The sequence below is a fragment of the Grammomys surdaster genome, unplaced genomic scaffold, assembly GCF_004785775.1.
Source record: "Grammomys surdaster isolate TR1022 unplaced genomic scaffold, NIH_TR_1.0 125877, whole genome shotgun sequence".
NCBI lineage: Eukaryota > Metazoa > Chordata > Mammalia > Rodentia > Muridae > Grammomys > Grammomys surdaster.
Window position 1 is genome coordinate 774596 of NW_021620702.1, and position 12957 is coordinate 787552.

Here is a 12957-nt window from a genome sequence, read left to right on the forward strand (position 1 = left end):
TCTCCCTCTCCCTCTCCCTCTCCCTCTCCCTCTCCCTCTGTCTGTCTGTCTGTGTCTCTCTCTCTCTCTGCTGCTGCTGCTGCTGCTACTCTGACTAGATGGCCTTATTCTCCTGTAGAACCATTTCCCCAGTCTGAGTTTTCTCCTACCCCATTTTTTTATTCTCTGGAACATAGATATTCATTTTCTTTTCTTCTTCTTCTTTTTTTTTCTTTTGTTTTGTTTTTCAACACAGGGTTTCTTTGTGTAGCCTTGGCTGTATTAGAACTTACTCTGTAGGCCAGGCTTACATCAAACTCACAGAGATATGGCTGCCTCTGCCTCCCAAGTTCTGGGATTAAAGGCCTGTACCACCATCACCTGGTAAGAAATTCTAGGGTCTGAAGGAATGGCTCAGTGGTCACTGATTATTCTTCCAGAGGTCCTGAGTTCAATTCCCAGCACCCCCTTGGTGGCTCATGACCATCCCTAATGGGATCTGATGCCCTCCTCTGGCCTCCACAGGCACTAGGCATACGTATGGTACACTGACACAAATGTAGTCAAGACTTACACATAACAAAGATGAATACATCTTTTAAAACCTTTTTAACGTGTGTGTGTGCCACAGTGCACATGTGGAAGTCAGAGGGCTTTTGGAAATCTGTTGGCCCCTTCCACTGTGGGTCCAGGGATCAAATTCAAGTTCTCTTGAATGGCGCCAGCCCATAGCCATTTTTTTTTTTCATTTCATGTTCACTGGGGTTTTACCTGCATGTGTGCCTGTGTGAAGGCATAAGATCCTCTGCAACTGAAGTTACAGACTGTTGTGACCCGCCATGTGGGTGCTGGAACTCGAACCCAGGTCCCCTGGAAGAGCAGCCAGTGCTCTAGCCCACAGCCCGCAGACGTTTAAATGTGCTTCTAAGGACGTTTCCTACAAGCATATACCTGCGAGCTCTTTCCAGATTGGTCCATGGAGCTCCTGCTCTCTCATACAGATGCTGCTTTCCTGTCCCACATCCGAGCGGTCCCGGCAGCGGGTATGTGGGTGTCTTAAGTCTTCCATTAACACCGAAACGCTGCCTCGAATGGTGCCCTTGTACCTGCAGAGTGTCTGCAGAACATCCTCCTGGAAATAGACCCCAGGGATTGGGGTGCAGTGACAAATCACCCAGCTCGGGAACCCGCTATCCTCCCAGCGTGGAAGGATGCTGGTCTCTGTTAGAGCCTGACAGCCTGGCGTATTTTTAAACTTTAGGAATTTGGCTAATCATTGGCTACATATCAGATAAAGATTTTTTTTTTTTAAGGATGGCTTTATTTTGCATCTCTCTTGAGAAAAGATGTGTGAGTTTACTTGTCATTAGGAATCTCTTGTCAGCTCAGCACTGAGGAGGCAGAGGCAGGAAGAGCACTGTGAGTTCAAGGCCAGCATGGTTTAAATACAGCGTTCCAGAACAGCCAGGGCTACATTGTGAGACAGCCTCCAAACAAACAGAGAATCTCTTGTCCCTTTACACGTTTTGTTTTTTTTTTTTAAGACATGGTTTCTTTATGTAGCCCTGGCTATCCTGGAACTCACTCTATAGACCAGGCTGTCTGGGAACTCAGAGAGATCCACCTGCCTTCGCCCCTGCCTCCGCCTCCCATGTGCTGGTTAAAGGCGAGCACAACCGTGCCCAGCACCCTTACACTTTAACCGTCATTCCCTTTGCTGCTTCCCTGGTGACTTGTCCATTCAAGTATCAGAGACTATTCTGGTGACTATTCTCATAACTCTCTTTCTCCTTGGTACCAAGGACTGAGTGAACCTGGCTTGGAGCTCAGCGGAGGCTGCGCTGCCGAACCCTCCCGTAGCGTACCGTACTGAGCAGAACGCTCGTTCCCGAACGTGCCCTTAAAAAGCTTTCCTTCTGCACCGAACGTGCCCTTAAAAAGCTTTCCTTCTGCACAGAACACCGTTTGGTTGCCTCCCTCCAGTCTGAACGTGTAGCATGTACATTTTCAGCGAGATTCCTAGCGTATGTGTAAACACACTTTATTTTTGCTGTCTTTGGTTTGGTTGGGGAAGAGTTTGCTTGTTTGTAACCTCAGCCTCGTGGTGCTGTGGCAAGGGCACGTGAGATGGCCCTCTCACGTCCAAGTTCGGTGCTGTGTGAATGAGTTCTTTGTTGCGGCTGCTTAGACCTTGGTCTGCTGTCTCCCCGTGTTTTACTGTATAGGTTGTTTGTTCCCCACAGAAAACCACAATAATAAGGAACTGGCCGCTTCCTGTCAGTCCTCAGGAGCTACTCTGGGTGCATCTTAGTGCTGCAGTTGAACCCCGGTGTCTTCCTCTTTGGCCTCTTTCTTTCTTATCTTCCTTCACCTGCTCAGGAAGCTGTCTGGCTCTTAGATCTCTCCCATGCTCAACCTGAGCGTTTGTCAATCCTCTTGGCAAGAATCTTGCCTGTGACTTGTTTGTTTAAAACACCACAGATAGCATGCTCCGTGGCACTGGAGACTCCAGGTTTGTGTGGTAACATTTTCTTGTTTTGTTTTGTTTTGTTTTGTGACAGGGTTTCTCTGTGGAGCCCTGGCTGTCCTGGAACTCACTCTGCAGACCAGGCTGGCCTTGAACTCAGAAATCCACCTGCCTCTGCCTCCCAAGTGCTGGAATTAAAGGCGTGCACCACCACTGCCTGGCGCATGGTGACATTTAGGGGTGCCCTTTGCTGAGTGGTACTTGTTCCCTTGGGGTCTACATGATGCTTCTTGTAGGTTCGCTGTGAATGGTCAAAGGAAAGACTCTGTTCCAAAAACCTGGAGAATTTCTGGCAGTGGCCCTCCCCTTTCTCTTGTGTTGGCCTTGTTTTGTTAAATTACCAGGCTAGCTCAGCAGGGACCTTCCTTGCGCCACCCAAGTCCAGGCCTACCCACCAAGGGCTCACAAGAGCCAAAAAAAAAAAAAAAAAAAAAAAAAAAAACCCAGATAATTGTCCAACTGTAAACACATTTGTCTGACTCTAAGGCCAACCCAGACAGCACAAGCTTGGGTTTTGAGTTAGGTAGATGGACACACATTCACTTCAGTGTGACTCACAGAGTTGCCAAAGGGTGAGATCCGGGACACACAGTGGATGCAACTCAGACTGACTGTGGCCACGTGGGGCTAGGCAAGGCCAGACTTCCTAGACAGTCCATGCACTGACTGCTGGTTCCCTGGATTTGGGTGGTTTTTGGTTTTGGTGTGCAGCAGATGGTCTCTGTAGCTCAGGCTGGTTTAGGGGTGACCTAATCTCCCTCCCCACTCGGAGCACTGGGATCATAGATGTGTCCCTCCACCTGCTGTTCTTTTAATGCAAGGTTGGCATTTGGAAGTGAGGTTTCTCAAGTAACTGACTTGTGCCTTTTCACCAGCGCTGGGCGTGGTTAAGTGTACACTTATAATTTTACTACTTAGAAGGCTGAGGCAGGAGGATCACTGAGATCAAGGCCAGACAGAGCAACACAATATGATGTTGATGTTGCTCGTCCAGTGCTGGAGACTGAACCCATGCTAGACAAGCCTCTGGCCCAAGCCCCCATCTCAGAGAGACAGGCTGTATCTATCGTTCACACTTTCTAGTTTCATGACACGTTAGCCAAACATTTTCAAAGGGTAAAACGCTCACCACAGTGACAGAATCGACCATTTTAATGTCCTCTTCTTAATGTGTCAATGTTGTTGTAGTTTGAAATTATATGACTTATAGGTTTTCAACATTGAACCAACTTTTCACTTTTTGAGACTCAGTCAGTTTGGTCATGTACACCCCCACGCTCCAGAGTCTCAGTATATAGCCGAGACCGGCCCTGAGTTCAGCCTCCTTGTGCCATGAGGACAGGCGGGTATCTCAGTTTGTTGATTTCAATGTGTCTGTGCATTTGCCATGGTGTGTGGAGCTCAGAGGACAGATCCAGGTCTTGGTCCTCACCGTCCATCCCAGTCGAAATACGATATTTTTGTTTGCCGCTTTGAATTCAGTGCTAGCTGGCACACGACCATCCGGGGATTCTATCTCCACCTCCCAACCTGCCGTTGGAGTTTTCAGTGGCTTGGAGATTCCAGATTAGGTGCTCACCCTTTCATGGCGAATGCTCTACCCACTGAGCCATCTCATCAGGACCCATGAGCAGTACTGACCGGGGACAGTCCTCCCTGCTTACCACCTCTAACTTCCCAGCTGGCCCCACCATTCTGCCATAAAATCACGCTAACCTCAGAAAATCTAAAAAAGGTCAGGGCTGTGGATAGTTCAGTAGTTAACAGTTCTTGTTGCCAAGCCTGACAGCCTGGGTTCAATCGCCAAGACCCACATGGTAAAGGAGAGAATAAACTCCCACAGGCTGTCCTCTCACACACACACACACACACACACACACACACATACACACACACACTCATACACATATTCACTCACATATACACACACACACATACACGTGGACACACATGCACACATATACACACACATACACAGATACACTCTCACACACATATACACTCACATATACACACTCACACAGGCACACATGTACACAAACGTACACATGCACACACACGTAAACTCTCACACACGTATACATACACACATACATGTACACACATATATACATGCACACATACGTACACATAGACACAAATGTATACACATACGCATGCATGCACGCGCGCACACACAAACACACCCGTTTGACCTTCTGAGATCTAACCTTTTTTTCCAAACTAGCAGCTCTTTTTTGTAAAAGCCCACCAGTGGTCTGTGAGGTTTTCAGTTTCTGTATCCTGGCCAGTGCTTGGTGTCACCTTCCTCGGGGTAGCCCTTGTAGTGAGAGTTGCAGAGTGTCATCTCCTGTGGTTCTGAGGGGCACTTCCTGGACAGGGTCAGGGTCGGGGCTACTCTTCTTTAAAGCAGTAACTGGTTAGCCCTTTCCACATTTTAAGATTGGGTGTCTATCTTTTTATTATTAGAATGCAAAGGTTTTCTTTCCCCTCTTCCTCCTCTTCTTCCTCCTCCTCTTCCTCCTCCTCCTCCTCCTCCTCTTCCTCCTCCTCCTCTTCTTCCTCCTCTTCCTCCTCCTCCTCTCCCTCTCCCTCCTCCTCCTCCTCCCCCTCCCCCCCTTCTCTCTCTCTCTCTCTCTCTCTCTCTCGCTCTCTCTCTCTGTTTTTAATGACAGGGTCTTACCCTGTCAACTTGGAACCCAGCTTCTCCTACGTCAGCCCCCTATGTTAGGATATAGTTACAGCTCACACAGCACTCCTCCGTCTAAGCTCACTTGTTTGTTTAGATCTGTTTTTATAAACTGTGGCCCAGACTGCTCTTGAATTTACAGCAACCGTCCAGCGTTGGCCTCCTGAGTGAAGGGGTCATAGGTTTGCCCCACCATGCTCAAACTCCAAAGGAAGACTTTGTGAATGCATGTCACCTTTGCTCAGGGGCCACACTAGTGTCTGCGTCTCTCCAGTCTTAGTGTGTGCTGCTGGGGAGAGTGCACGCCACAGCACACAGTGGGTGTCAGAAGACGACTGAGAGTTGGTTCCCTCCGTCCACTATGTGGACACTGGGGATCAAGCTCAAGCTGTTAGGCTTGGTGGCAAGCCCCTTTCCCCTCTGAGCCAACTCAGCAGCCCCAATACACCATGTTTACACAGCACAAGGAAGTGATGCAAAGGCAGATTGCCGACGTACAGCGAAGTTGCCTAACTTTTCTTCCGTCGTTTGCCACTTATCAGCTGGCCACCTGAATAAGGGTCTAAGCTGCATCACTTGATAAGTTCCCATGTCCCGGGCGACAGAGCTGGGACACTAATGCCTTCCTTGCTGGGTCTTTGTGAAACCAGATAGCTGAGTCTGTGTTCTGTGTAGCATGTCATGTGCACAATCCTGGTTCTGCGGGTAGCACAATGTGCCCCTGGTGCCTGGTGTCAGCATCCAAGAACCAAAGGTGGTTTGGTGGCTCTTACAAGTGAGGTGGTTTGGTGGCTGTCACAAGTGAGGTAGTTTGGTGGCTCTTACAAGTGAGGTGGTTTGGTGGCTGTCACAAGTGAGGTGGTGTGGTGGCTGTCACAAGTGAGGTGGTTTGGTGGCTGTCACGAGTGAGGTGGTTTGGTGGCTGTCACGAGTGAGGTGGTTTGGTGGCTGTCACAAGTGAGGTGGTTTGGTGGCTGTCACAAGTGAGGTAGTTTGGTGGCTCTTACAAGTCAGGTGGTTTGGTGGCTCTCACAAGCGAGGTGGTTTGGTGGCTCTCACAAGTGAGGTGGCTCAGTGGCTCTCACACCTGAGCCTCCCTTCTTGTCCTGCCACAGTTTCTGTGTGACGAGGGCGCGGGCATCTCTGGGGACTACATTGACCGAGTAGATGAACCCTTCTCCTGCTCCTACGTACTGACCATTCGGACGTCGCGGCTCTGCCCACACCCTCTCCTCCGGCCACCAGCCAGCGCTGCCCCACAGGCCATTCTTTGTCACCCAGCCCTGCAGCCTGACGAGTACATGGCTTACCTCCAGAGGCAGGCTGGTGAGTGCACAGGACAGCGAGGAGGGATGGGGCAGAGACTGGTAGGCGCAAGTTGATGGGTCCCTGGCCTATGTGCACTGTTTCTGTGGTAGAGTCAAAGCAGCGTGAAGAGAAAATCACAGAGGAAGTCCAAGACACAGACCACGTGTGGAGTGGGAGCAAAGCTGCCGGAGCACCCCCAAAGAAAGAAGGTGAGGTGCGGCCTTGGCCAGTCGTGATGCTGGCCACCACCACCTCCTCCCCGTCATCCTGTCCTGTTCGACAGCTGTGGGTGGCAGTATCAGAGGAAGTGTATCCCCTCCAAGTGTGCTTCCTTCTTCTCACCCCCTTTTCCACATTTCCCTCTGTTCTCCATACCCCAGATGTCAGCCCAGCCAAGGAAGATAAGGAATCCGAGCTTTGGAGGATGCTCCAGGAGCCAGAGGAGCAGGCAGCAGGAGTCGAGGAGCCACAGGCAGGGGTGAGATCAGGCCTCTCCGAGCCTGGGCTCCGGCCCCGGGATGGGTAGGGTCCCTCAAGCCAAGGTCTACGAGGTGACCTCTGTCTGTCTAGGGATGAAAGGAGAAAGGAGGGCGGAGACAAAGCCCTCACCCCTGAGACTGCCCTTTCTCCTCATCAGGAACAGGACCTGAACCACAAGGCTGCAGCAGATCCAGCTCCAAACCCTCCCAAAGGTCAGTCGACCCCGTGTCTCCCTCAGCTCCTAGATGCTGTAGAGCTGAGATGCTCAGGGGGTCGGGAGCCAGGACATCAAGTCCACTCTTCCCCGCCCACCCGCCTCCCTGTGTCTCCTGGTGCCAAGAACAGAACCCAACTCTCGCACACTGATGCTTTAGCTCTAGGCCGGCTAGCTACCCACCTGGCCCCAGTGAGCTGACTTTCACTGTCAGCTTCTCTCTGATCAGTGGGGGCCACTTGAGGAAGTCAAAGGGCACTCACCTGCTCTCCCCTGCCTGCCATGACAGTTTGCCCACCTACAGAATGTGGGGGAGGGTCAATGGAATGGATCTGTCCCTCCTGAGGACCAGGCTCCCTAAAGGGGTCTGTTTGTTGCCTTCGGCCAGCTTTCCTGAGGCAGAGACTGTAGTCATCACCCCTAGCTCCTCCTGCCTCTCCTCAGGGCGACAAGAGACCATTTAAAATGCAAAATGCCCACACCACCCACTCTCTTTTCCCATCTCAGGTTTTCAGAGTAATGTGCAGGTCAAACTCATCCGGAGTCCTGCAGACTTGATTCGGCTGATTGAGGAACTAAAAGGTGCAGAAAAGGTACACCGGCCTGCCTAGGGCCGAGGGGCCCGGCTCCTCACGCTGTTTGCATTCGGAGAGAGATCTTTACCTCAGATAAACTGGGCCCAGTAGAGCCCAGTCCTGCCCCTGGCTCTCATCCTGCCCTTCCTGTGGCCCCACTACCATGTCCTACCCCCCACATATTATGACAGAATTCTTCAAACTGTGCATCTCCTTCCTGACTCTGACCCAGGGGAAGCCAAGCGTGAAGCCGGAGCAGCCCGGAGACGATCCCACAGACGCCCCTCAGAAGGAGGCGGAGGCAACGAAGGGAAAGGGTGGTGAGCCCCGGGGTCTTGTGGAAGAAGAGGATGGTGACGAGGAGGAGGATGAGGAGGAGGATGAGGATGAGCAGCAGCTCCTGGGAGAGTTTGAGAAGGAGCTGGAGGGGATGCTGCTGCCCTCGGACCGTGAGCGCCTCCGCTCAGAGGTTAAGGCTGGCATGGAGCGGGAGCTGGAAAACATCATCCAGGAGGTGAGCAACCCCCTCTGCGCTCCCGCCATGCACAAGACAGGAGCTCCCAGCGTGGTGGCTGCTCCCTTAGTTAAAAGGGGATGATGAAAGGAAAGAAGACAGCTGGCTCTCCTATAGAGCACGCCCCAGCTCTCTTCCCCAGACCCCTAACTGCCACCTTCTTTGGGCCTTGCAGACAGAGAAGGAACTGGACCCAGAAGGGTTGAGGAAGGAGACCGAGCGGGAACAGGCAATATTGGCTCTAACATCCACTCTGGACAAACTCATCAAGAGGCTACAGGAGAGCCAGAGTCCAGAGCTTGTGCAGAAATACAAGAAAAGGAGAGTTGTCCCCCAGAAGCCTCCCCCATCACCACACCCCACAGGTGAGAGCTGCCCCCAGAGGGCACAGCCTCAGAGAGTGTGCCTTCCTCTCCCTCCTCCGGGAGCACTGTGCAGCGTCAGCTCCTCCCACCACTGTCCTCTCTGCAGGACACCCCACAGTCAGCCTTCTGGAAGAGCATGCCTGCTCTCTGGTTTGCTCTGTGCCCGCTGCCTGGTGGTCTGCCTGGCACACAGGCAGGACTAAGTGAACAGGAGTCTGGGAGCTGAAAAGCTCGCCATGGGGAAGAGGCTCTATGCCTGCCTCCCTGGGGGCGGGAACTGGGGGAAAGGAGACAGTTTGGGGGTTTCCATAGCGGACATGGTGGGAGCTGGACAACAGGGGCAGGTGTCAGTGTGACTAGGCAAGCCCAGTGGCCCCGGCCACCAGCCAGGGCACACTTCCATGAGCCCTTCTTCCACCTCCTTGTGTTTATCTTATGGGACTCTGCTGAAATGGAGAGAGAAGGCATTCCAGCTTCAGACCTTGCCACGTTTTTTGGTAAACACTGAAAAGCTGTTAAGTCTGAGGAACTGTGGCTTCCCCCACCTGCTCCTTAAAGCAAAACACCTTTGTAGGTGCGGTGGCCTGACCTGGCTTTTGGAAAACAGTTGTTTTCCTATAGAAGCTGCAGGAATCCTTTGGGGTGGGGGTGGGGATGGGGTTCTGCCTTTGGGGAAGGGGCTGTTTTTGAACCCTGGATCACATGCATGAGAGGCGGAGTATCTACCGGAAGCAGCCTGTGGCTTAGAGAGAGGCCATCTTCACCCCGGGTCACGGCTCTGCTTTGTGTCTCCCTGTGTCTTCCCCTCTAAGAGGAGGAGCCTGAGCACAGAGTCCGGGTCCGAGTCACCAAGCTCCGTCATGGAGGCCCCAATCGGGACCTGACTGTCCTGGAGATGAACCGGGAAAACCCACAGCTGAAACAGATCGAGGGGCTGGTGACAGAAGTGCTGGAGAGGGAGGGGCTCACGGCGGAAGGTGGGCCCTGAAGGGCGGTGCTTAGAGCTGTCGGAAGGGCTTGCCACAGGAGTGGCAGGGCTGGGTCAAGGTGGACTGGAGACCTCGCCTTGGGACCTGGAGGGCAGGGGACCCTCTAAAGCTCCCAGACTCCCCCTCCTCACTACCCATATTTCTCCTGCCAGGCAAGATTGAGATCAAAATCGTGCGACCCGGGGCTGAAGGTAAGGAGGAGGACACACGCTGGCTGACTGATGAGGACACAAGAAACCTTAAGGAGATTTTCTTCAATATCTTGGTGAGACATCCGACCCACATCCCCGGCCCCAGCACACACGCCGTCGGTTATGCCAGCCGTCGGTTATGCCAGCCGTCGGTATATTTGTTGAGCCCCATCCTCCAGTCCGAGGTGAAGCCAAGCCTCAGCTGCTGCTTGGGTGAATCCGTCGGGAGGCAGTATCCCTAGTCCCTGCCTCCCGCCTAGGTCTCAGGACCCCCCTAGATCCCACTGTGTAGGGCTTCCCTTGGCTCAACCCCTCTTTCCTCCTAGGTGCAGGGAGCCGAAGAGGCCAATAAAGAGCGCCAGCGACAGAGTGAGCTGGAGAGCAATTACCGCCGTGTGTGGGGCTCTCCTGACGGTGAGGACACAGGAGACCTGGATGAGTTTGACTTCTGAGACCACCCTGCCAGGCCCTTTAAGGATTCCTGTATCTTCCTAACAGCTCTGCCTCCTTACCCCGGACCCTGGGGCCCTGGAGGCAAGAGGGCAGATTGGAGCCCAGCCCCGAGGGTGTATGAGGGTGTGTGGGGACCCATGAGGGGGAGCTGTTGCAGCTCCAAGGAGCCTCCCCAAGGCCTCAGCTAGGCCTATGGTTCCACTCCCCAAATGTGCCCTTCTTTGCTCCTCTGGCTTTTCCTGGCCCCCAACTTCTTAGCACTTACCCACTCTACCCAGAGACTTGATGTGACCTTGTGAGGGGGGGAGGCAGGAACAGCAGGACTGCAGGTTTTCAGACTCCACGAAAGCAGATCCCCGACCCCAGCTCGCCCTACCCTACCTCGATTCCCTGTCACTGTTTGGGAGCTGTTGTCCCTCCCATGGAATCCCTACTTCCTGTCTCTGCTGTCCCCTGTGCTTCTGAGCCCAGACCATCTCTTGTCACTGAGGGAATGGGAGACCTTTCATATCACCTCAGAAAACAATCCCAGCGAGGAGGGTTGGACATGGAGCCACCCCCTCCTTCTTCAGCAATCAGGTTTCTGAATAAAAAACTGGACTGTCCAACCACCAGGCTTCACTGGGAGGGCGATCAGGCGGTAACTCAGGGGTAGGGGTCGTGGCCTTGGATCCTGCTTGCTGTCCATTCCCCAGAGAGTATCAGTGTGCCTGGGGTACACAGGAGACGACTAGGACAGCTGAACAAAGCCCTCCAGGTGGAGAGAGACGCTGTTCTCTCCTGGGTAAGATGACCAGGCACCAGCCTCCAGAGGCCTGAGGGAGACCGAGTATCAGTCTGTGTTTGGCAGTCATCTTACAAACCCGGCTCTGAAAGGCTAAGGATCTGGAGGCAAGTCCCAGAGGACCCTAAGAGCTGCGGAAAGCCAGCCACAGGAGATCTTTGGTTCCTCCTCTCATCCGTTCCTATCCCAGGGGCTCACAGATGCGAGCCCTGTACTGCCGAGTTGCACCCAGCCAGTTACTTCAATTGGGCAGAAGCAAATCTTTCCTAATCCTCTCCTTCCTTACATCCTGAAAGCCAAAATGTGTACCACAGAGACCCTCCCACACCCACCCGGGATGTCTTCCTTCCTGCAGCATACTCTAGATTCCACTTGCCAGCCAATTCCCCCTCCCCCCCCCCGGGTTATTTACCATTCCCTGGAAAACTCCACCTACACTCATGACAGGGCTGCTGCCTACATGCCATCGTCATAGTATTCTACAGGCAGACGGGCCTGGGGTTCTGCCTCTTCCTGGTGGCCAAGACAACTGTGGGTCCCTCCTCCCCCTGTGTCCTCTCCCAGCGTAGTGGCCCCTCAGGACAGTAAAGATAAAGTTTCCCTTTTGGGTCCCCAGCTGGAGACAAAAGGGACTGAACACAACATGCCCTGCCATCTCCAGAAGAGTGAAATGATTATTTCAGAAACTCACGGGGCTGACTCTTTTCACTGAATGTGGATGAGGGCCAATATCATGTTATGCTTAAATTGTTTTGAAATGTAGACAAGTCCTGCCTCCCACGGCTGTAAGTCTCTTAAAGGGATAGACACTTCAGCTGGGTGGGACTTAAGCACTAGCTTGACAGTGGCCAAGGTAGAGAGAGCACTGGGTTCAAATCAGCATCCCTTTCATGGGAGGATTCCCTAAGACCTTTTCTCTTCTAATGCTGAGCAAGCTCTGGCCTCCGGGGGGCAGTAACAACAAGGGTGTGAGTATCACAGTCATTCCTCAGGAAGGCAGTCATCTTACAAAGAAGCATCCTCTGAGCTCTGAAGGGATGCAAATGTGGAGGCAAGTCCTAGAAGATCCTAAAAGCTATGGCCAAGTTACAGGAGACACCCTTGGACTGACAAAGGAAGAGGCTGCTGCAGGAGATTTATCATCAGTGCCTCAGCACGGTGGCACTGAAACAGAAACCTGGCTTCACTGAATCCTGAACTTTCAACAATACATTCCTTTTTCCCTTCTTTTGACTTTTGGCAAAATTCCCACGAAGGTCAGTCAGCCTCAGCTCTGCCAAGGCAAACAAAAGGAGCAGAACTGCAGGTGTGTGTGTGGGGCGGGGGTGTGGGTGCAATGGAGGATGGCATCCAGAAGAGGGTGGAGATGTTTTAGGGATGCAAATCCAAGCAGAGAGGCATGGGTGCTGAGGGGCTATGTGGGTACAGAAGGAACAACAGCTTGCCCATGCCCATCGAGGGCCACCCACCCTTCCTTTTCTGCCCCAGCCTAGAGGGCTTGAAATCTTGTCATTCCCCACAAAGCTAATATCACCCATTAAAGGAAATCAAGTACTCGGCGGTAGAGTCTGCTGGCGTTCTGACCATTTTTCACTGGCTTGCGGATCCCCGGACAAGCGACTCTGCTCTGTCCAGGGTCCTTGTTTCTGCCCCATATTCTAACACCCTGAGCTTCTAAGGAGGGGTGTGAGTTTCGCTACAAGGGAGGCTGGGGATGCTGAAAGAGGATCAAGGTTGCCTCAGCTCATAGGCAGATCTTCCTTGCTATGTCCCTCCCCACCACTGCCCCCGGGTCATGCCGATATGCTAGGTAGTTACCCAGCCAGGGGCTCTGCAGAACAGCCTCCAGATGAGACCTGTTTTCGGAGGTATGACCAGATGGTGTAAGT

General features: G+C 52.8%; 1 protein-coding gene across 2 annotated transcripts in view; it reads left to right on the plus strand.

The window, feature by feature from the left end:
* The window catches only part of Os9 (OS9 endoplasmic reticulum lectin), a 25366-nt gene extending 14474 nt beyond the window's left edge, over positions 1-10892 (plus strand). Inside the window, exons 6-15 of one of the 2 annotated variants that reach the window (XM_028752115.1) lie at positions 6311-6521; positions 6614-6712; positions 6884-6981; positions 7141-7195; positions 7705-7790; positions 8005-8286; positions 8462-8651; positions 9464-9628; positions 9793-9905; positions 10158-10892. In XM_028752115.1, coding sequence (XP_028607948.1) covers positions 6311-6521; positions 6614-6712; positions 6884-6981; positions 7141-7195; positions 7705-7790; positions 8005-8286; positions 8462-8651; positions 9464-9628; positions 9793-9905; positions 10158-10283 — 1425 coding nt within the window. In that variant the 3' untranslated portion in view covers positions 10284-10892. The remainder of the gene's footprint in view (positions 1-6310; positions 6522-6613; positions 6713-6883; positions 6982-7140; positions 7196-7704; positions 7791-8004; positions 8287-8461; positions 8652-9463; positions 9629-9792; positions 9906-10157) is intronic. The other variant, XM_028752116.1, reaches the window with a different exon arrangement.
* The last annotated feature ends 2065 nt before the right edge of the window (positions 10893-12957 follow it).